Below are 24,754 nucleotides of genomic sequence, written 5' to 3' on the forward strand. Positions count from 1 at the left end.
TATATTTTCCTTAATTGCTTAAAAACGATAGCGTACCCACTAATAAATACATCTCAAAAACCTGCTTGAAGTGACGACATAGAAGAGTGTGCCATGGGCAGATGCTCCACCAAACCTAGAGACTAGATTTCAAAAACGTCGTCTCTTAAAAGCAAACCCAAGTCAGACATGGTGGACCAGGCCTGGCTCTCAGCCCTCAAAAGGCAGAAGCAGTGTTACTGGAGTAGTTGGTTGAGAGCGTGGCCCTTGACAGCCTTTACAAGCTGGGCTCAGCCACCATCCCCAATAAACCGCAAATGGAAGAGACAAGTAATGAAAAACAGGCAAAGGAGATTTGTTCAATTTGGCCATATTTTGAAGAGGAAACATTAAAGAGGTCCAGTGATCCCAAGTCTGTCTTTGGAGTCTTGACCTGTGGTTAACGTTTAAACAGAAGGGGCAGGATATGTGTGTCACTGAGGAGCCCTGGTCAAGGTACTTCATTGATCTTGGTTTTTTTTCTGCATGATGGTCTAACAAGTTGTCAGAACTGTCTGCCTCTCTTTGTAGGAGACAAATTCCTCTTCTGACTGGCACCAGGCATCGGCCTTTTCCTTCTCATGGGGTCCTTCTTCCCTGAGATTCCTGGGGAAATTTCAGTTCCTTGGGGATCATTGTTTTAATAGTGTGGTAGCCAAAGGGAAGTTACAAGTATCTCTGTTCAGGATGTCTTCTCTCCTGCCAGAACGGTTATAGTAGGAGGATAGGAGATCGAGGCTGCTGGGGCTACATATTGAGATCCTGACTCCAAACAAACCAAAACCAAACATCAGAAAGTGAAATACACTTTGGTATAAAACTGAAAAAATGTGAGACAATAAATAACTTCTCTGATGAACTGTGTAGACATTTCTGCCCTTTGTTGTGGTCTTTTCATGCTGCACTGGTACAACTAGATTGATGAAGTACCCAGAGCTTGGAGAAGATCATGTGGAGGCAGGTAGGAAGCAGATCCCATGATGGACTGTCACTGGGAGCTTGCTCTGGCCTCCCATCTGCTTCCCAGTCTTCGTGTTCACTATGGAAAGAGTTCAGGATCCCGTTCAGGTAAAGTAAGGCACTGTTAAGCTGTGGAGTGCCCAGCAGCAGAGACCATTACATCAGTTTACAGAGTAGGCAGGCTTTATATACTGTTTCTAAAATATCTAAGGCAGACATTCTTGAGGATGTTTTCCTGTCTTAGGTGATTGCAGGCCCTGTTGGATTAAGTCTTAGAGGAGGAGGCAATAATATACCTTTGTTCTTTATCAGGAAGCTTGATGCTGTCCAGTAATCTCATAAGGTTTAAAGCTCCAGGAACCAGGTTTAGATGGTTATCAGTTAGTGACACTCCAGGCAGTTCTGAGTCAGAGATAGGAGGATCAGGTTCTAGTCCTCTGACCAGTGTTTAGAGTCCTGCTGTTCTGTTCCTGGATCTGCCAGCTGCTGCTGCCGAGGGAGGGCTCATCCTTGGTGTCCTCCCCTCTGATGTCACCCAACAGCTACCTCAGGTTAAAGACCACGGGCGAAGGCTCCAGTTCAGCACAGGCAGCTGTTTTACTGGCTTTATTTATTTAGTTTTTTCCCTTTTTCTTGTTCCTTTTCCCTCCTTAAAGACTAGGTCAGCAATTGCTAACATCTCTTAAGATCATATTGCCTGGTTAATAAAGAAGAATAATTATACAGCAGATTTATGAAAATTTTCATAGCTGAGGTCTGAGAGAGCTAGTATTTATTACTAATGTACACTAGTTGTACATGTTAACGGGTTTCAGTGTACAAGTGTACACACATGCGTGTTTCCCACCTTGATCATATCTACCTTCCCTATTGCTACCTTTCATTACCCTCCCCTCCTAAATGGTTTGTGGAGTTAGGTTGACAGAGCATTTTAAGCAGCATATGTTACTTAACTGAGGGGCTGAACATGAGTGCCGTACAGAGGGCAGGCATCTTAACATCTCCCAGATGTTTATGCTGCAGCTTTAGCACATGAAAAGGAATTCAAGCAGAGGTGTCATTTTTTTTTTTTTTAAAGCAGAAGTTTATATAAGATCGTTACCCCACCTACATGCTTTCTTTGTTCTTTGGAAGGCTTTGAGATGAAAAAACCCTTCCATTCCTCTCCTTTAACTTAAGGAAGTCAGTGACTGGCTGGGAGGGACTTGAAAGTACAAGGGGTAGCAAGGCTTCTCTTTCATTTTATTCCTTCATGGTCTCTTGTGACCGGGACCTCCAATGCATGTCCTCTTCATTTGAAGCAGGCTTGAAGCAGTGTTCCTGGAGGGTTACTTTTGCTTTCACAGACTAATCTCTACTTTTATAGATATCTTTGGTTAGTAAAACACATTGTGAATTACAGCTTCTTAAATTGTGGGAGTCCTGTCACTAAAGGAGGCACACAAAAGTGAAGTCTGTGAGATGGTAGCCCAGGGGGGGGGCAGGGGCAGTGTGGGCTACATAGAAAGACTGTCTCAGCGTCAGAAAAGAATATATATGTAGATTAGCTGAACACTGAGAGAGAAGAGAAAAAGAAGTGAACGTAAATCAAGAGCCCTGTTTTTGGTCATTGCATTGTTTTTGGTCTTAAAAAAAAAAAAAAAGGATCAGTAAACAGATACACAGGTCTGAAGCTCAGAAGACTCGAGTTTGGTGGTACAAATTTGATTGTTACCTGGCAGTGGTGGCACATACCTTTAATCCTAGCACTCAGAAGCCAGAGGCAAGTGGATCTGAGTTCCAGGCCTCCCTAGTCTACAGAGCAAGTTCCAGGATAGCCAGGGCTATACAGAGAAACCCTGTCTCGAACCCCCCCGCCCCTGAAAAAAATTATTGTCTATTCTATAATTATCTCACAGGCTTACTAATATCCTTCCCTTTCATTTTCTGGAAAAGATAGGTACCTTTTCTTATTTGCATTAGTTAGGCACATTTTTGACTGGTTACAGTTCTGTATTGTACCATTTTCAACAATAAACAACGGAGCTGCTGTAACAATCTCTGATACAGTGTATGTTGGAGAAACCCTTTTCTTATAGGGAATAGTGTGTATCTTAACATTTTTGCTTCTGAGACATGTAAAACTAGCCGTTCTAGGCTCCATTTTACTGCATTTTATTTTATTTATTAAAAATGTTAAAGCAGGCTCTCAGGTGTGATGGTGCATGCCTTTAATCCCAGCATAGCAAGACCCTGTCTCAAAAACCAAATAAAAATGTTAAAGCTTATGTTAATTTAAATATGGGGTAAAAAATTTCAACAAGAATGCTTCTCCTAACTTACAACTGTTCTTGTGTACTGTTCTAGAAGTTTGAATTGTTCTTATGTGTTATGGTATTATGTCCTCGTCTTAAAATCCAGTTATACCCTATACTCCTCTACAGATTTTTTTCATTCATAAGAGTAGACAGCAGCAATGTGCTGGTTAGTGCACGCGCGCGCATGCACGCATGCACGCATGCACGTACTTTTTTTTCCCAACTTGATATAAGCAAGGGTCATTTGAGAAGAGGGAACTTCAGTAGAGAAAATACTTTAATCAAATTGACCTGTAAAGCAAGTCTATGAGGTATTTTCTTGATTGAGTGATGTGGGAGAGCCCAGCCCACTGTGGGTGGTGCCACCTGGGGAGATAGTCTTGGATGCTGTAAGAAAGCAGGCTGAGCAAGCTATGGAGAACATGCCAGTACAGCACTCTCCATGGTCTCTGCTTCAGTTCCTGCCTCTAGGTTCCTGCACTGACCTGCCTTGATGACGGGTTATAACCTGTGAGGTGAAATACCACCCCCAACAGTCCTTGTGCTTATGGTGTTTACTTATTACAGTAACAGAATGCAGACTAACAAGCAATTTCAAGATGAAAACAAAACGTCTGCTTTTGCTAGCAGACAGTTCAGTTGTTTGGTAAAAGCCCTGCTGACCCTGATTTTAAGCAGATGTGCAAGCTGGCCAGGTGATCACACTTAGGCTTCCAAGTCCGTAGAATATAAGTGCCTTCTGTTCACCAAGTCATGGGTTTACTCACAGAAAATATTTTTACATTAGAAATTTGAAACCAAATTTCAGTGCATATTTAAAGCAAGATGCTGAGAACTAAGTACATTTGCTTGCTTGCAGGGTGATGCTTATGAACTTAGTTCCTGCTTGTAGTTTTTGTTTTACCCTATACTGATTAAATCATTAAATTTTTTGTTCATTTTTGAAGTGTTATTTTTTCTTCCTTTTCCTGAATATCTTTAAAATTTAAATAATCTTTAAGAATTAGCAGGTGAAGGGAATAATAAGTTATTACTTTAATTTTCTTTCTCTCTTTTCTTTAGCTTCACAATGAAGAAGATAACTCAGAATCATCTGCTGTAGAGCAGCCGTCAACTTCTAACTCCACAGCACCGACTTCGGAAGCTGCTTCTTCAGCACCAGCACTGGAAACGGACTCTTCTCCTCCTCCTTACAGTAGCATTACTGTGGAAGTCCCTACAACTTCAGGTGGGAATGTAGTCATGATCACTACATCCTTTTCTTTCTGACAGGATGGTTTTGGGTAATTATCAAGTCTTTCAATGAGGTGATTGCTTGTTTTGTTTTCCTTTATAACAACCTAGGCTGGCCTGGAGCTTACTGTGTAGCCCAGGCTGGCCTAGAATTCATAATCTTTGTGCTTCCGCCTCCAAGTGACTTGTGCTCCAAGTACAAACATGTGCCCTTGCACCAGCTTATTGAATGAACTTGGAAGCGAATACATGCACACATATATTCACACTTGTATATACATACACACACATCTCTCTATATACACAAACATAATATGTTTGTGCTCATATATTCATAAGGTTGTAATGGAAAGCTGATATGAAAAGAGTGAGTCAGGATGTGGTGTGTATGATTGAGCATACGTATGATATGAATGCTTGTATCCAATTCAGAGATTCCCGCTTGCTGCTGTTTGTCCTCTGTGTCAGGTCATCCTGCTCAGTGTGTAATTTCTCAGCAGTGTTCAGTGTGGCACATGATAATTTATATACTCCCGTGTTGTATATACTCTATTTTTATAATTGTATGATTCTATTACTACTATAATCTTCCTGAGTACTGTAGTAATTTCTAAATTATCTATAAGGTCTCTATTTCACATTCATTTGAAGTATTGATTTTAAGAATTAGTTACTGAAAAACATTGTAACAGAAGAAAACACCCCTTCATAAGTTGGGGCTGTAGCTCCTTGGTAGAGTACTTACATGGTGGTGTGCATGAGGCCCTTGAATTGATCACCAACACCACAGACACAAGCAAAGCCTTCATTACATTTTCTTCCCTGTTTCTTGGTGAAGGTTGACTCCATGTGGGAAGCTCATGCTAACTTTGTCCACTTACCATTTTTGTATTTGTAACCTGTAAAAAGATCAAGCACTCGAAGTTCATTCACTTCTCAAGGCAGTTTTTGGAAGTAATCTTCTGAGGTCCTCCATAATGAAGTTATGTGTTGCTTTTATTTGTTAGAATGCTGATTTTATCAATGCTTGCTTAGTGCTTCTTGGTAAGAACTTGCCAAGAACCGGGGCTCCTAAAGCTCTGCCAGCGGCGCGCTGCTCTGTTGCTGCTCCCAAGCACTTCTCTGCAGTCTTCGCTATGTCAGTAAAAGGCTCTGATTGGCTAGAAACACTGTAAGCAATGTTTCTCAACTGGTGGGTCGTGACCCCTGTGCAGTGGACTGACCCTTTCACAGGAGTCAACTAAGACCATTGGAAAACACAGATAATTACATTATGATTCATAATAGTAGCAAAATTACAGTTATGAAGTAGCAACAAAAATAATTTTATGTTTTTCAAAAATTGATCCATCTTTAATTTTTGGAATGAACTGTCATGCCATGGCTTCACCTCTTCTGGATATGGTATGTGAACACTTTAGTAGAGCTCGTATGGCTTAATGGGACCTAAAGCTTTGTATGCTGTCTTTGTAGTTTGACTATTCAGCAACATAAAACAAACCGAGAAGCTTCTGGTTTTTGTGATCTGGAGTAGATAATGTAGCATATAATTTTTAAGGATTAGATAAATTTCAGCTAAGCTGAGTCTGATAGTTGAGTGTTCATTTATTGTTACACTATCCTCTGTAGAGGTGAGTCTTTGCATTCTTTTACAACTCTGGCTAACAGGATTCTCAAGACTTTAAATAACCACAAGAACTGAGTAATTCTAGATTTGGAGTCTCTTTAGTGAAAAATTATTGATAATATTTTCATTGGTTTCTTAGTTAAGTGTTAAATATGATCTTTTCCTAGTTTTCTGTGGCATTGTATTCTCCATTAGCTCATTTTATGACTTTTTTTCTAGATCTGAGTAGCATCAGTAATAATATGTGACATATGTGACACAGTGCTCTTAGATGCTGCTTCCCTCTGTAATACCATGGGGAAGTCGAGCTCCATAGCATGCCAGTGACTGGACTAAGGACACAGCCCTTGGGAGACTGGGAAACGGAGCTCCCAGACTTCCGTCTTGTTGAGAAGCCTTGTACAGAGCAGAGAATTAAATTGTCACAGTTGATGCTGGAGCTGGAGATGTCTCAGTTTCTGTTAATGCCTTGGTTCTTTTCTATGTTGAATATTAAAAGATTTTCAAGGTTTTACATGCTGTTGATAGAGAAGATTATGTCTTCTTGGATGATGTGTTCTATTTAAATGTATAATTTCAATGTTATTGTCTTAGATTAATAATTGTGTTTTCATTTAGATTTTGCTTCTCGATTGTACTGTTACTACCAGTTTCTGTCAGTAGATTAGAAATGACCTCGCTTCAGATTCTTAGCCTATGTTGATAACTTATTTTTTTCTTAAAACCTCTATAGTTGAAAATATAATACTAAAATAAAAACTTTTCATATTGGAGATGCAAGAAATTCTGTTACAGAGAAAATTATAAGCTAGTGTAGAAAAATATCAAAATCCTATAGTTATAGTTAGAAGAAATTCTGTGTTCCTCAGTGTTTGACATTGCTTTTAGAATCTACGTTTTCCACAGTCATCATTCTGCTGTAAACGTTATCTGTTCATGCTGAACTTAACTTACACTAATTATATTAGAAATATATTCTGTATTTTTATTTTTGAAAATGAGTAGTCTATACTTACTATTTTGCTATAATTTTTGGAGATCATTTCTCAAAAATGCTTTAAAAATCAGAGACAGAAATTATTAATGAAAATCTAGAGAACTATGTGGATATTGGGGAAAGTGAAGGAAAAAGAGTTGAGAATGAGAAAGACTAAAAGTCCACCAGTTTTTAAGCAAGGAGAATATGGAATTTTCGTAAGAGATTAGGGTAGCTGCTGAAATTAATGTAGAAAAATGACCCTGTATAGTTCATCAGAGCAGAGGACTCTCTGGGGATGCCACTTCCATGTGATTGGGACTCACAAGTCACGTAGTTTTCCTGGATCTCAGTGTTGCTAACGTTAACGTATAGAGAAGACAGACAGCATGGTCAGCACTACATAGATGCTGTGATTACTAATTTCTAAAGGCTTTTTTTTGATTGGTTGGTTGTGAAATGGTGAGTGCGTGAGCTGCGTTGTGTACCCTGGTGAGCACATGGAAGATGTTACATCCTCGAGAGTCTCACCTCCTGCTCCAAATTCCTTTCAAATTCTCATTTTTGCATCAGTGAGATGCTTCAGGAGATAATGCCATTCTTTGATGACCTAAGTTTGGTCTCAAGAATCCACACAGCTGAAAGGGAAAATGTACTTGCACATACAAAATAAATGAATGTTCAAAATGCTCAATCTTGAGCCCTTTTTGAGTGGGAACTATCCTTTAGATGATATTTGTCATCCCATCCTCTTTATAATAAATTTAACAAATAAAAGATTATAAAAGTTTAAGTGTTTTGTGTTATATACTTTACAATACAGACCTACAATAGCAATAGTAATTTTTAGTGTCTTATTGTAAGTTATTAAAGTATGATCATGGCTATAAAATCGTATTAAATTCTGATGATTTCCTTTAAATATCTTGTTTCTTTTTAGATACTGAAGTTTACAGTGAGTTTTACCCCGTGCCACCTCCATACAGTGTTGCTACCTCTCTTCCTACGTATGATGAAGCTGAAAAGGCCAAAGCTGCTGCCATGGCAGCTGCAGCAGCGGAAACACCTCAAAGAGTAAAGCCATCGTTTGTGTGACTGTTTTTGTGGCTTCCTGTAGATGGACTGTAAAAATCGTTCCCTGTGTGTAGGAGTGTGTGTAGTCTTCCTGCTGCTGTCTCTGTCTGTCAGTATCGGTCACCTTACCCGCTGTAGATAAACTCGCCTTCTCTGGTTCTTGACCTCCTCACTGTCTGTTGATCTTGTCTATGCCCTGCCTCAGCTTACGACATCCTGGAACTTATTTTTTCAATACATTTGTCACATCCTGATTTGATTTCAGATGCATCAGACACTGACTTTTTCAAAGTCCGAGTCGGCTTGCTCTGATCAGCACCACCCTCCTGGCTCTTTTCTTTCCTGTGGACCTCCTTTCCACTGATCTCTTTCCTGTGGACCTCCTTTCCACTGATCTCTTTCCTGTGGACCTCCTTTCCACTGATCACTTTCCTGCCATGGACCTGTTCTCCTGAGAGAGTTCAGATTTCATGGTCTTATCATCAAAGCTACATTGTCTTATTTTCTGTTCCTGTTTGCTTTTCCTTTTATCCACCCTCAGTATATCATTTACTCTTCCCCTTTCATGTATTCATTTACTCTTAATAATTATCTCATTCCATCTGACTGCTGTGGGCTCTGGAACAGCATGCAGGTTTGTTTGTGTGAAATGATAGGGCTCAAGGCGAAGGAAGCAAAACCTTGTGTAGTACTATTTCTTAACTATTAGAAGTAATCAGTGATAACAGATTTTACAAAGAATTTCAGAGTTCTTTACATTTGTAAGCAAAAACATTTATATGTTAGTGCATTATTTTGTAAGCAGAAGGTATACTATACAAACAGTATTTCATTTAGTATATTTTAGAGATTATTAGAATAGTAAAAACACCAAGATATTAAAACCCTTTTTAAATTAACTTAAAAATTTGAATGCTGAATTTTTAGTTTCATAGGGTACATGTCCTATAATTTAATCAGTCTACCAAGAACTGACTTGAATTTTAACCCAGCTGGTAGACAGATTCTTAGTTTGTCAGTTTCCGATATGGTGGAAAGAAGGCAGGAAGTTCCTTAGGTCAGAAGGAAAGACTTGGTTATTCGGAGCAGTGGCAGTTGTCTTGCTCTGCTGTCCACCGAGCCCCCCAGTTCCTACAGGGCCACCACAGAGGTTAAGTCATAACTCACACACTGTGGGTTATGTTGCTAGGATCCCAGCTCTCCCAGCCATCCTTAAGAATGCCTGCATCTGGCTGGGTGGTGGCGCCGCCTTTAATCTCAGCAGGCGGGAGGTAGAGGCAGGTGGATCTCTGTTGAGTTTTAGGCCAGCCTGGTCTACAGAGTGTGTTTTCAAGGCAGCCAGGGCAGTTATACAGAGAAACCCTGTTTCATCCCCTCCCCCTCCCTGCAAAAAAAAAAAAAAAAAGAAAAAAAAAGAATGCCCACATCTTTGCTCTGCTGGGAGATTTGCTCTGCCACTCTTCTCCAAAGCCATCCACTGTGTGAGGATCCAGAAAAAGGAGTCCGCGTTTCTATATGAAGACATGTAGAAACCGAAACATGCCTGTAGAGTTATCTCCCAACTCAGCCCACGATTAAGAGACATTTATAATTGTGTCCAGTCTGTTCTTAATAGCATCACTACAATAAATTTTTTAATATATCATTTCTTATAAGCATATGTATATGCTTATTATATTTTTTGTATACACACACACACACACACACACACACACACACAAAATTTGTTTCCAGAATTGAAATTGCTAGATCGGAAGACATACACATTTTTAATAATTACTTCTACTTCCTAACCAGAGGTTACACGATTGCCCTGTCACTGATTATGAGAGTTTTATTTTCCCCCTTAACATTTATGCAGTGGTATCACATCTGTCTTCTTTGTATCATTTTCTTGAATTTGATATTATTCTCCCCCCCCCCAAGCCTGTGTGTATGTGTGTGTGTGTGTGTAGGCTTGAGGTAGTGTTGGGTGTATTATTGGGTTTGGGGTGTCCTTCCTTCCCTCTTCACATTTCTTTTCTGAGATAGGGGCTCTCACTGAACCAAAACTTCATTGATTTAGCCGGATTGGCCGGCCAGTGAGCTTCGGGGATCTGCCTGTCTCTGTCCCCAGCGCTGGGGTTATACACACGCTGCAATGCCAGGCTTTTGACGTGGGTTTTCAGGGTCCCGAGTCAGGTCTGTGTGCTTGTGCTGACTGAGCCTCCTCCCCAGCTCTCAGGTTACCTTTTATGGTTTGCCTTTAAAGATCGTCTCAACAGCACCCATGATAAAGTAATGCTTGCTGATGTCTTACCTGTATGACCACTTGAGAACATTAGGTGTCACTGATGTTCTTACTCTTAAATTGAAGGTGATAACATTGTAATTATTTTTGTGACATGTTTTGGTCTGTTTTTTCCAGAATCAGGAGGAAGAGTGTACACCAAGAGATGACTTCAGCGATGTAGACCAGCTTAGAGTAGGCAATGATGGCATTTTCATGCTGGCGTTTTTCAGTAAGTGACCTTTCCCTTCTACCTTTAGGAAATACTGGTGTAAGTATATTTAAAATAACAGTGAAGAAAACCTGCTGCTGGCATGGGTCCGCCTCATTTAAAGGGTAAATTGCTCAAGACAGTGGACATAGTAAATGCTAGAACTTAATAAGCATCTGTTAGATAATTCTGATAGCAGCCTTTATGGTTGATACTGATCAGAAGTATATGCATATTTAAGCTGAATGGGATTTTACAGGGGGAAAAGCAGAATAAGAATTTAAAGAGAAATACTGTGTCCTTTCAAGGCTGTAGTCATATATACAGTGAACTGTACATTTCTGCTTTGGGGCAGAAGACATCTCTCTGAATGGCCTTAAGTCAGAAGGATTGGAGAAGGGAAAATTCTAGAAATCCAGAACAGTGCCACCAAGGTATGGATATACAAGTCTTATTCAGGGTAGTAGTTAGAAGGCTACAATCCTGAATATTTTTAACCCCATACAAAATTGTTAATTATTTGACTTAACAGAGTCAATTTAAACTGCGAGGGGAGACTGCCATAGTGTTTTTTATTTCTGAACACAAGGATTAGCATGCATCAAATTCACTGTTAAATATTACCAAAAAGGCATGGAACAAATTGCTTAAATAGCTAAAACCAATAGTAGACATATAATGTTCAGTAAAAACTTAGATCATGTATTGTTTACAGATAAAAATGAGAAATAGTTTACTTATGTAAAATGATACACTCAACTTCAAAAATAATCATTCTTAACGTGTTGAATCCTTTTGAGTCTGGAGGTTGGCTTACCCCCTTTTCTCAGTTTGAGATGGTTTCTTCCTTCTCTTTATTTCTTTTTTCAAACAAAAGACATGCGGAAGGAGAGCGGGACAGTCAGCCTTCTTTTCAGGTTCACTCATTATATTGACAAGACTCTCCAGTCTGCTGTTTGAACCCTAAGTTCCTTTTGCTGCAGTGTTGGGTGGATGTGGTCGGTACAACCAAAAGGCGTGGATGCCCGGTTACCGATGGCCGATCACACAGCGCCTGCTGCTGCTCTACTGCGTCCTCGTTTGTAATCTTGATCTGTATTCAGCTAGTAAGCTTTTACAATAAATGCAAACGCCTCACGTATGGTGTTGACATAAAGAATATCATAAACATTTATTCCTTTCATGGCTATGTCTTTTAAGAAAACTTGGGGCAATGGAGATGGCTCAGTGGGTAAAGCCTTGCTGTGCACACATGAAGACCAGAATTTGGATTCCTTAAACCCATGCTGAGCAGGCGTGGCAGCTGCCTGTAATTCCAGCGCTTGAGAGGAAGAGACAGTGATCCTTGGAGTGAGCTGGGTCACTAGACCAGCTGAGTGAGGATCTCTGTGTTCAAATGAGAGCCTGCCTCCATAAATAAAGTGGAGAGCAACTGAGGAAGACATCCATTGGCAACTTCTGGCCTCTACACACATGTTTACACATGTACATCCCACACAATGTACCCAAAAACATGCAAATGAACATATGCCCACATCTACACTGCACACACATACATGGCCCAAAAGGAAAACTATCAATTAGAAAAGATCATGAATATACTATTTTTTTTTTTTTTTTTTTTTTTGTGGTTTTTCGAGACAGGGTTTCTCTGTGTAGCTTTGCGCCTTTTCCTGGAACTCACTTGGTAGCCCAGGCTGGCCTCAAACTCACAGAGATCCGCCTGGCTCTGCCTCCCGAGTGCTGGGATTAAAGGCGTGCGCCACCACTGCCCGGCAATGAATATACTATTGATAATGTAAGTAGCAACCTCCTCAGAAATGAAAGCATGCCATTTATGTCATCTAAGTATTTGAGTCTGAACTTATGAATTGTTTTCTTTAACCTCAATACACGTTTTAGATTTGAAATACTTTACTTATAAATGCAATGTAACTTAGATTATTTTAGTCAGTGACAGTACATTGATTTATTTAAAAATTTCTGAATTTTAGTAAAATTTGTGAAATTATATTTCTACAAGTTAATTGCTTTTATGTTCTTTGTTTTTACAAATATTTTATATAAGATTAAAATTGTATTCTGGTATGCCCAGAGCCTGCTTTGATAAGCATAGATTTATTTGTAGTTACTACCATCTAGTGGCTATTCTTGAAATTGCAACTTGGTTTCTATTCCATGCTTAAACTAATAGCATTTTAGGTTATATTTTTTGCAAACAAAATCACGGCAAATATAAGAGTTTTAATAACCTTTCATAGGTTTAATTCTTGACTTCTCTACTTAGAACATTTATGTTTTTGCTTCTTAATTCATGTAACCTTAGAAAAAATTTACAGTTAAATTTAGTGATATAATTACATTTTCATGTATAGAAAATAAGAGGGGAGAAATGTGCATATCTCTGTATCTCTGAATAATGTTTAGTAGGAATGTGAGAAGTAATCTCACGTTTGGTTAGGTTTTACCATAAAGTGCCTCTTAAAGTTTTTTAAGAGAATAGAGTAGAATAGAATTGCTTGTCAGTTAATTCAACTCTAGAAATTAATACTTGATCTAATAGATAACTGACTAGATTGAAAATGACTGAATGCTTTAAAATGTGGTGGACCATTGTGTGAAAACCTTCCTCCAAGGTTTGGCTGTTTGCATTATGTGTGCCAGAATCTTTGTATCAGAATGAGACATTGTAGTTAATTACCCAGATCATTCTTATTTTAGACTTCAGGAAAACATAAAGAAAAGTTAATGTTCTTCTAACTTAACATTTACAAAAAAAGCAGAACCAGAAGACTATTTTGAAATGTAAATGTGACTTGCAGGGTTTGCTGGATAGTTGTATGCCAACTTGACACAAGCTAAAGTCATTTGAGAGATGGGAACTTCATTTATGAAAATGGCGCCATAAGATGAGTCAGTAAGGCATTTTCATAATTAGTGATTGATGGAAGAGGGTCCAGCCCAGGGCGGATGGTGCTACCATTGGGCCGGTAGTCCTGGACTCTGTATAATATACACACATACATGTGAGAGATACAAAAGTAGGGGCATCTGAAGGAAGGGGCACCAGTAGGAGGGAAGACGGGAGAATGGGAGTCGGGGTCGGGGGGGCAGTAAAGGGGCAAATATGAGCAAATACAGTGATCCACCTGTATGGAAAGTCAAAACGATTATTTTGTATGCTCCCTAAAGAATTAATGAAAACTGAAATTCATCAATAAAAATGCAGTTTTGCATACTAGTTAGTAATAAACCTTAAAGAACTGATAAGGAGGCTGCTGACTAGACTGACAGGAACCCACGTTTACTAGTTTATTTGCGTATTATAATGGATAAACCTGCAAACAGCAAGTCGTGGCAGTCTCTTCGGATAGCTCAGTGGGTAGAGTTGGAAGAAGCTGCTGTTTCCTGTCAGCAGTGAGGTATTGCTAGGACTGTGTTAATTCTGTTCATTTGTGTAGATATTAGGACGTAACAAGCATATTTCTGTTCCTTTTAGTGGCATTCATTTTCAACTGGCTTGGATTCTGCTTGTCCTTCTGCATCACCAGTACCATAGCTGGGAGGTACGGTGCTATCTGTGGGTTTGGCCTTTCTCTGATCAAATGGATCCTTATTGTCAGGGTGAGCATTTCCATCACTCCTATGTATGACGTGGGGTTCATCGCAGGGTTTGCTCATGCACACACATTCCACTCAGGAAAGACTTGTTACTCTGGCATTCTGTAACCATGGAGATTTGGTGTAACTATATGTGCCATAACTGAATGTGAAAGACTGTTAATTTGAAATAAGAAAATACTTCCACCTTTGGTATCTGTGTCCTTGTTTTAAGTTATCTAAATTGTCCTCACCATTTGCTTGGTTTCCTTATAATAAGTTGATAAAAACTGCCACATGTGATTATTTCCGAGGATAGAAAGCAGAGAGCCTTGCCCAGTTACCTATAGTCTACAGAAATAATGGATGTGTGTTTTGAACATACAGACTACAGAAATATAGTGTGTATGTATATATACATATAGGATACGGAAATACAGTATATATGTTTTGAACAGATCATGCTTTCTGCTCTTGTGATGTCATTAGTACAAGTGTGCCTAAAATCAAAAACCAAAGGTTTCTGTTTAATGAGTTATTATGAATTTAAATATCTTCAAAGGTAGTTTTTACTATGCCCATTTGTTCTTAGTTAAGGTTGGTCAAAGAGATATCAAGGTCACCAAGATTAATATAGAGCTTGCCGAGGACTTTTTAAAAGTATATTCAAATCGAACTGAGAACTCTGACATTTAGAAATACGAGAAGAGATAAATATTGGAAGATCCTGTTTCAAATAATAACTAAATACTTCCTCTCTCCTTAGAGCTTTGAGAGTCCAAAAGTAAAGGCCTATGAAATGGCTGTCAGAACTCGCTCTTGCTGAGTTTATGGTAGATACCCACAGCCTGCATTTGTAAGGTGGAGGAAGGTTTGAGACCAGCTTGATAATACCACTGTAATACCCTATCTCAAAATTAAAAACAGAGAAAGAGAAAGAAGGAGAAAGCTTACTGAGGAACCCTCATTCCGTGCTCCGTGTGCTCTCCCTAAGCCTTTCTGGATTTCCTCTTCCCTGAAGTGACTTTCATGGTCATGTCCTTTTCTCACTGTGTCTCAATGGTGTCTCTTCCTATGAGATGGTTTTCTGCCCAAGCTGTGTAGGCGTTTTCCTTGTCAGACACATTCAGCTCTCTTCTTACCTTTGCCTCTTGAAGGGTTCCTTTGGGGGGCTGTTCACAAATGTTTCTTCCTAGCTTTGTTAGCTTTCATTGAGTGTGTGTGTGTGTGAGAGAGAGAGAGGGGTGGGGGAGAGAGAGAGAGAGGAAAACATACAGTGAGAGTCTGTTCTTTCTTTCCACCATGTGGGGTTAGGGTCCAAACTCAAGTCATTGGACTTGGTGGCAAATGTCTTTGCCTAATGAGCCGTTTCCGCAGTCTCTCCTGCAGGCTCCCCAGACAGGGTTTCTCTGTGTAGCTTTGGTGCCTTTCCTGGATCTCGCTCTGTAGACCAGGCTGGCCTCGAACTCACAAAGATCAGCCTGCCTCTGCCTCCCGAGTGCTGGGATTAAAGGCGTGCACCACCACCACCGCCCGGCTCCTGCAGGCTCTTAAAGGATGGACCTAGAAGGGTGGGCATGGGTAGCTTTTATTCATTGTGTCAACTTTGCTGCGAAGCTATCTGCTCACCTCTCTAAAGACAGTGGAACTTGGGAGAATGGAGCCTAGCAATGAGGCAAATGAAAGTCTCATGCAATTCAGAGCCTCAGACCCCTGGGAGGGGCATAAAAAGCACATTCCAAGAACAGTTCTGTGTTTTTGAAGAAACTGAGGTCATAAGACTTTTGTTTTCTTGGAGTTTTCTCACAAGCACTCAGAATCCCCCTCAGATGTCTCGCACTGTTATGACAGCTAGCCACAGAGTTTAGATGATGTTAGCCAATTAACAAATTAAAGTAGTATTTACTTAAACATTGCTTTCTGATTGAAAGAGCTAAATCTCCCTAAAGTTTTCAGTAGAATCACAAGTCCGAAATGTTCGCTTCTTTAAATGCTCCAGATACTTTGATAATGCATCTGTTTTATTAATTTATTAAAAGTAGCCATTGTTACAAATATTAATATTCTGAGTGATGTATTATTATTTTTGAATTTGTTTTATCGCTTCCCAGGGCTCTTGGTTCTTTTAACAGATCCTGTACTGGACATATCCGATTATAGGTTTTAAATGTTAATTTATTGACTCTTGGTTGGGATCTATATACTAGTTTCTTATAAGATGATGAAAGTTTGAGCCTTTGTGAGAACTGTCATCTGGTAGTTTTTCATTTTAATTTTGCTTTAAAAGATGTCCAGTGAGTTTCTACCAGGAGCTTAAATCTACTAGATGTTGTAAAACACAAAGACAAAGCTACATACAGTCCTGTCCTTGCAGATTTTCTTGGGAAGAAACTGAAGAGTTGGGACTAAGGATGTCCAGACTTAGCTGTATGCCAGTGGAACTGGTGTTACTCCAATGGAATTTCTCGTTTAAATCATAGGACACAGGAAACTATCCAAAAACGAATTTCTAAATTTTCCGAAAGTTGATAATTTACTAGGGTCAGTCTTGATATACAAGAAGGAAGTCAGCCCATTATGTATAGCCTGTACCTTGAGGGTGAGAGCCCCATTCTCTCATGGGAGTTTCTGGGTGCCGCTTATTAGGTATCATATAAAGAGAGTTGAAAATATATTGTTTTGGTTCTTTGCCATCTTATTTCTTACAGCTTCTAAGACCCTTATGAAACTTTTTTCTTGATTAGAAAGTTATTTTTCAGTTGTCAAGTTCTTTTCTCATTGTCTGTCTTGTAAGTGTAAGAGTGTGTGACACTTGAAGTTTTCGTGCCTTCCAAAGGACTGTGACATTCTAAATCTTCAGAATTTCTAAAACTAAGCTTAGAATTTAGATAAATAGGATTTATGAATTTAAAATTATCCCTAAGAAAGTGATTCAGAAGTTTAAAAAACAGGGTTTGATGATCTCCATTTATATGCTTCCCAAGTTATGACACCATGTAAAATTTGTATTTTTATTATTTCCAAAGCTGTAGATTTTCTTAAGCTTTTATAGAAATTACCAGTAAATAGTTGGAAATACTTTTAATTAATTTCAGATTCAAGCATCAATATGCATTTAACAAAATTATTTTTAGGTAAGTAAGATTCAATTTGGAGACCAGTAGAAAGAAATAAATTAAAACAAGTTTAAAAAAAACTTATTTAGAATAGGTTATCTGAAATACTTAAAAGAATAATTATTTTGAGGTAATTTAAGATACATAATATCCATAATTTAAGAAACATAAGCTGCTTCTATAGGGGACCATTGTCCATAGTAGGTTAAGAAGGACACTGGGTTGATAAACCTTTTACATTCCATGAAGGTGCAGTGCCTGTTCAAAAGAAGATACTTGTGCCCTGTGCTGCGAGGCCCTGCCTCCCAGCTGCCTGTTAACTTGCCACCTCACACAGAGTAGCAGACCAGCTAACATGTCCAGTAATGGCAACTGTTGAAATGCCACTTCAGGGTTCATTTAGCTGTTCTCAGTTCACTGTTGGGAACTGAATGCCAGGCATCTAGTTTGAAAGTGAAAAGTCTCTAATGAGTTGGGGGTCTTTATGTGCCTAGTATTTTGGCAGTGATTAACAGTAGGGGGTGTATAGAAGGTCAGAGCGCTTCTTTCTAGAGGTCAGCACAACATCCCCATCCGATAAGATTAAACTAATGTGGCTTTTGTGCTAATATCCAAAGCAGCAGGGTGCTGTGGCGTATGTGGGATGTTAGTTGTAGCTTTAGAAGTCTAAGAAACTGATGTGAACTTTTCAATGAAAAAAATGTTCAGTTCCAATATATAACATTTACGCATTTATTCTCTTGCAAGAATTTGGAAAATTTGCAAAAACTTTGGAGTTTTTGTTTATGAAGTATATAAATTTGCAATTACATAAGAGAGGTTTTCCCAAATATATATGTATATCATTAAGTATTATTCCTGTACTTTCCTTTTACGCTGTTTTTATATGCTGTTTTTAAGCATTAAAGATTATGTGAGATAAATTATTCTGAAACCTAGAACAATCTGAATGTTCAAATTTAATAATACAAAGATGATTAAATATATTTATGTTCACTCCATAGTTTTCTGACTATTTTACTGGCTATTTCAATGGACAATATTGGCTTTGGTGGATATTTCTTGTACTTGGTAAGTTTATTCTTAATGTCGTTCAGTTTAAGTAATCTTAGTTTGTTACTCAGTTAAGTGATATTTCTAAAATCATAAGTGCAGTTCAGCTGTGTATTAGCAGTGCAGAAATCAAGTCTCTGATGTGAAATCCTTGCACTCGATCCTCAGCTCCCAGTTCTCTGGTGCCGCTCGTCTCCTAGACGGAACAGCAGAGGCAGCCAGCACAGAGAACCAGTGGCTGAGTGAGAAACCAGTCCTGCAGAATTTAACACGTCAGCCTCATTACAATATTGTTCTCTTTGATGAGGGTCTGAGGAAGCACGGGTGCATGATTTCATGATACTGTGTGAGAAGGAGGCTTGGAGCAGTCAATGCCTTCTTATTTTTAGATCACGGAAACATTCTTTGTGCTTTTGAAATGTGCTCTGTATTAATCATTAATTTGCCAGTGCAGGGAAAGACTTCATGCTCAGTGATCACAGCACTTGTTTGGTTGTCTTTTTGTAAGGCATGCTTTTCATTATGTTGGTGTAATTTATGAGTGTTCAGTAATACATGGTAATTAAATTAATTTTAACATCATATTGTACTTTTGGCCCTTATTTTAAATGTCTTGACTGACAATTCATATTTTAATTCTTTTAGATTACAGTAGGGGGCAGTCTTCTCTTTAGGTTTTTAGTCATACTGTTGGACCTTTAGGATATTTTTGGAGAACAAATTGTCAATGGCCAGTTAAAGTCACTAAATTCTTTCTGTAATATTATAGTGAAATTATTTTAATGTTGTAACTCTGTTGGGGATCATATTTATATAATGGTTAAGGTGGGTTTATATATTGTTAATTAGATCCTAGCTTCCTGAATTTTTTTTTATCTTTATTGAGTCTTTTACCTAAAAGTAGGGGGGGAAACCCTATCAATTGTGTTAAGTATTTAGACGTACTAGTGAGTGTATTGGCTTACATGTCCATTGTTAAGTGAGTGAACAGAGGAAGATAACTATGGAGCAGAGTGCAGACGGCAGTCCTGTTCCACATAGACCAGGAGCATGCAGACTTCATCAGCACTCAGATGTTGTCGTCAGTACCTAAATCAAGCTGACTGCAAGTAGGATGCTAAGACTAGGGCTCACTGAGTGGGTTGTAGAAATGAATGGCTTATTTTAGAAAACGCCCGAGGACAAGAAACTGCCGAAGAACTGGCAGCTTCATAGACAAAGAGATCTCACAAATACATTTTGTCTGTTAGTTTTCAAAAGTGCTTTTTGTATTTGGAAGAAACAAACAACGACAACAAAAAACCCCAGAAAAAGAAAAACCAAATGTTTCTGTTTTTACTTGCATCTGGAAGGGAATGCGTAGAATTCAGAGAGAGGGGGTCACAAATGGAGAGAGCTGGCTATGAAAGCCAGTGGGACTAGATTTACCTGAACTTCGTGCTTCATTCCCGCATCGTGTGTATATGCTAACTTCTCTCCAGTCTGTTACAAATGTGCCTCTTTCTGTAGCGCTCTGATTACTGTCTCAGAGTGGGTGAAGTTCGCTTTGGACTTAAGACTTCAGGTTCACAAGCATTTTTCTTCCTTCCTAGTGAAGGAGTCACATACATACATGCCTTCTGCTTTTGTTTTCCCCCACCCTTCCTGGTTATAAATTTACTGGAGTTGAGTGCTTTCCAGAAAACTGTGTTTGTGCAGAGGCTTGTACTAATCATGTTAGTGCTTCTACACTTACCTAGTGTTCTTTATCTGTAGCTCTGAAGCGTTTCACAGGCATTGCTTTTTAAATATTACAAATGTATATGAGGTAAATGGGTATTATGTAAAATAGTATTTTGCTTAGAGGGCCACCTCAGCTGTCTAATCAAAAGAAATCTCTAGAATGGTTTGTCTCAAGTTTTTATTATTATTTTATTAATTAAAAATAAAAACTTAAAAACATATCCGTCTTGGACTGCAGATTTCACAAATGGCAGACACTTTCTATTGTGAGACAGGCTTGTTTTTTACCTGCCCTCATTTTGTCTGAGTACTTTAAAAAGAAACATCTTCACTTGCTCAGTAGTTGTATTCATCAGGAAGTTTCACACAAGGAAAGACTAAAGGGTGAATAAACCGTGTGTCTCAATGGGCCACACTACAGCTTCCATACGATTCTCCTTTAGTTTATTCTTTTTAGTTTTGTTTTCTTTCTTTGTTTTGCTTGATTTTTGATTTTTCTTTTAAATTTGGTTTTGATCTGGGGGAGGAGATTACATGGGCAGAGGACAGATTCAAGGAGATGGGGAGATAAGTGGGACCAGAATGCATGGTGTGAAATCTACAAAGAATCAATAAAAATTAAAAAAAGGTTAAGATTTTTAGGAGTGAGCTCATTTAAAATTCATTAACGTTGGTACTTAACGTGATCATTGCTTGCATATTTCTATGTGACTTTGGATTTTTATAGCTTATGTTTGCTTTAATTTTGTTACAGTTAGGATTAAGAAATTGAAAGAATGTCAATAAAATGTTGCTATATTTTATAATGATGGAGTTATCACTGTAGTTTAAGATACAATATAGAATAAATGGGATTCTGCAAATTTCCTTCCTTGAGCAGAAGAGATCATATGTATCATTGTCTATTGTCTATGTACTCCCCTTATGTTAAGAACGTATCCGTTATTTCAACCTTTGTAGGCCTGCTCCTTTTCTTCAGAGGATTTGTTAATTACCTAAAAGTCAGAAACATGTCTGAAAGTATGGCAGCTGCGCATAGAACAAGATACTTCTTCTTACTATAGAGGTAAGAAATGTTAATATGATGTTTATTTATTCATATTGTAGAGTCATATTTTCCAGATACATACTAAATACTTAATGTGCACTTAAATTTTTACATAATGTATTTACTATGCTTTGTATTAAATACTGTGTTTAATAACTTAAGGAAATTTAGTAAGTTTTTGACCTTTTTAGATAACTGATAAAATTTTTTAAAATTGAATTTCATTAATTTAAATTTTAAAATATAAGATTATAAACAAAAACTGTATTTATTTATTTTGTGGTGTTGGGATCAAGCCCAATGCTCCACATGTGAAATAACAAGCAGGCTTGTTAGCCCTTGGCCTTGGCCTTCTGAGACAGGCTCTTGCCATGTAGCCCTGGCTTGCTTTAAAATTGGGACTCTCAGCCAGGCGGTGGTAGCGCACGCCTTTAATCCCAGCACTCAGGAGGCAGAGCCAGGCGGACCTCTGTGAGTTCGAGGCCAGCCTAGTCTACAGAGCCAGATCCAGAACAGGCACCAAAACCTTGTCTCAAAAAACAAAAACAAAACAACAACAACAAAAAATTGGGACTCTCCTAAGTGCTGCAATTACAGGTGTGCACCAGTATGCCCAGAGAAACTTAAATCCTACTTTCTCAACTTCTTTTTAATGATTTGCCACAGGCACGTTTGAAGTAAGTAGCAGCACAAACTTGAAGATTTGAAAACTATAATTTTCATAACAACATACTTACATAGAAAGGATGGATATTCTGAAAAAAGTAGTGCAAAGTCCAAGCAGAGATCTGGCAGACAAACAGACCAAACCAGAATGACCACAGATTTGTGATTGGAAAACACTTTGTCACATAGTAAGAAAAAAAGGAAAGAAGCAGAGAGAACTTGATAGTTACCAGAGAATTTCTGGAAATTGTGTGTCTAGTCAGCACTTGTTTGCTAAACAGCCGAGGAGTCTCTTCAGATAAAGAGACCTTATGTCTGTACTCTGCTCTTTGTATTTATGGGTTCTGTGTTCATGGATTTTTAAATAGTAGAAAAAGAATTACATCCATACTGAACATGTACATTTTTCTCTTGTCACTGTTCAGACAGTTCAGTGTAACAAACACTTACATGGTGTTTGAATTGTACTCAGTGTTGTCAGTAACTAGCGGTGAGACACACGAGCAGAGGACGAGGCACGCTGTGTGTTCATTCCGTACCATTTTATCTAATGTCGTCGGGCATCCGAGGGGTTTGATAGTGGAGGGAGGGCCTGAAACCAGTCCACTGTAGCTACTGAGGGGAGGTGGTACTGTCACCTTGTGAATAAACTGTGGTTTATGACTTGATTATTTATGTTTATAGCTTATGTTACTTGTTAGAAGTGCCCCACCCTTAAATAAATATAGATAGGCAACTAAGGAATGCTGAGATTGAGGGAAATAGTCTTCCTCAGGGATGAATCCTCTAATGAGTTATTCAGTACCAAGTAGTCAGCCTTGAAACTGTATACGTACAAGTAACACTAAATGGATTGGCAGGTTATATTCATATATTTAGGCATTTATAGATATATGTAACAGTGACAGAGAAAAAGAGGCCTTGATTTCAAGAGGGACTTAGTTAAGAGAGATTGGAGAGAGGAAAAGGAAGGAGGAAAGGATTCAACTATATTTTAATTAAAAAAGATAAAAAGAATATATTATTATTTTTGCTGAAGAATATACATGTAAATATAATGTCTATATAAACATATTTCTGGATTACATTAAAATACTAGTCTAAGTGTTCCCTAAGGTCCTCTGTTCCCAGAAGATACTAAATTTTCTTTCTAATCATTAAAATGTCTTTGTGAATAGTGGCACGAAGGATTTGGTAGTATTAACAGGAAGATAAAAGGCAAAAAAAATATGGCTAACTTGAACACTGTTCTCTGAGTAGTGTGATTATTTTGCAGTTTTCAAGAGTCAAATATAATGTAAATATTGTGGACTACATGAAGGTCTTTTATAGAGGCTTTGTCTTTTAGAACAATATTAAAACACATAGTTATCTTTATCCCAAGACTGTTATATACTTAAATGAAATGCAGCTGTAAAATGTGTTTTCACTGTATTATGATTCTGACAAGTATAATTTAATACATTTTTTTTTTTTTGAGACAGGGTTTCTCTGTGTAGCTTTGCGCCTTTTCTGGATCTCGTTATGTAGACCAGGCTGGTCTCGAACTCACAAAGATCGGCCTGGCTCTGCCTCCCAAGTGCTGGGATTAAAGGCGTGCGCCACAACCGCCCAGCTTAACTTAATACATTTTAAGAGTACTTCTTCCTTTGTCTCTAGACTGCATCAACCCAACATTCCTTCTTACACCAATGTGAAATGTCCACGTCATCTGTAAGCCTGCAGCTTTGCTAAGATAGAAGACGACTGAGAGCAGAAGAAAACTTAGTGAAAGGTGGAACTTCGAAATCAAGTGGCAGGGGGTTTACGCTTAACAGCCATGTCTGCTCATTCTTTAGTTATCTGTATTTCATTTATTTTGCACATTTGCGTATGTGCCTATGTAAAAGATATGCATATACTTGAAAGAATCCGTAAAGTTGTTGCAGCAAAGTCCAGTCACACTCGGTTAATCAGTGTTTGATAGAGTTGGAAGAGTTACGTGATGAACACTTCCAGCATGTAAATGCTTCTGACGTGACCATTAGTGTAATAAACATTACATTATTAATCTTGTCAAATGCTTTAGTTTCTGGCGCTTAGATTCACCTGGTAATTCCAAACATGAAATATTCTTTGCTGTAGATGATGTTTATTAAAACTTGCAGCGTGATTATTAGAAAAGAGTTGTCAGATTTTTGGATATGATATTACTTAAGGAAAACTCTTGTAAATAACCATGCATACATTGCTTTTTTCATTCTTTTCTTAGAAATTGTGTCTAGATTTCTTTTCATTAATTTAAAATTAAGTAAACTAAATATACAGAAATAAACTTTGTTAAAGATAGAGTGGTTTCAGATGAACTTTAAGAAAATGTGAGTATACCAAATGTCCTTTAAAGAAAAAAAAAAAGCTAAGAGGCAATACTAGTTTTAGGGATTTTCAAATCAGAAGCTTAGATTTAAGGATCACTCACCTTAGCAATTCTTACAAGAAGATATTGCAGTAGATCTTATATTTATTTACATCTAAGACAATTTAAAGAATTAATTACCAAATATATTCTCATTTGCATTTGTCTTTTAAAAAAGCCAATAAAAGTATCTTTCAATATTACTGTAATCATTTTTTCTTTAAATGTTTAATTTGTTAAGCTTAGCAAATAAAATCTTGTTCTGTTAATAGCGCCTTGCTTAATGATTGCAAGATTAATTTGTAAAAAACATATAACCCGAATTGAGATAACTTAAAATACATACTTTCATGTTATGGAATCGTATCTGTGAAATACAGGGTTGTTGAGTGTCTGTGTGGTGAGTGTGTGTGACCATTACCCTTACTGGAATTTGCTTTTACATCCATAGCATAATGCTTGGCATCTTACAAATCATTTTCTGTCCCC

At 38.1% G+C, this 24,754-nt stretch overlaps 1 protein-coding gene across 2 annotated transcripts in view; it reads left to right on the forward strand.

The window, feature by feature from the left end:
- Ndfip2 (Nedd4 family interacting protein 2) overlaps window positions 1-24,534 on the forward strand; it is a 53,331-nt gene extending 28,797 nt beyond the window's left edge. For both annotated transcript variants that reach the window (XM_076545544.1, XM_006977966.4), the window contains 7 exons: window positions 4,338-4,503; window positions 8,052-8,185; window positions 10,593-10,686; window positions 14,165-14,289; window positions 18,386-18,452; window positions 21,117-21,222; window positions 23,530-24,534. In XM_076545544.1, coding sequence (XP_076401659.1) covers window positions 4,338-4,503; window positions 8,052-8,185; window positions 10,593-10,686; window positions 14,165-14,289; window positions 18,386-18,452; window positions 21,117-21,220 — 690 coding nt within the window. In that variant the 3' untranslated portion in view covers window positions 21,221-21,222; window positions 23,530-24,534. The remainder of the gene's footprint in view (window positions 1-4,337; window positions 4,504-8,051; window positions 8,186-10,592; window positions 10,687-14,164; window positions 14,290-18,385; window positions 18,453-21,116; window positions 21,223-23,529) is intronic.
- Window positions 24,535-24,754: the final 220 nt, after the last annotated feature.

This window comes from Peromyscus maniculatus, chromosome 9, assembly GCF_049852395.1.
Source record: "Peromyscus maniculatus bairdii isolate BWxNUB_F1_BW_parent chromosome 9, HU_Pman_BW_mat_3.1, whole genome shotgun sequence".
NCBI lineage: Eukaryota > Metazoa > Chordata > Mammalia > Rodentia > Cricetidae > Peromyscus > Peromyscus maniculatus.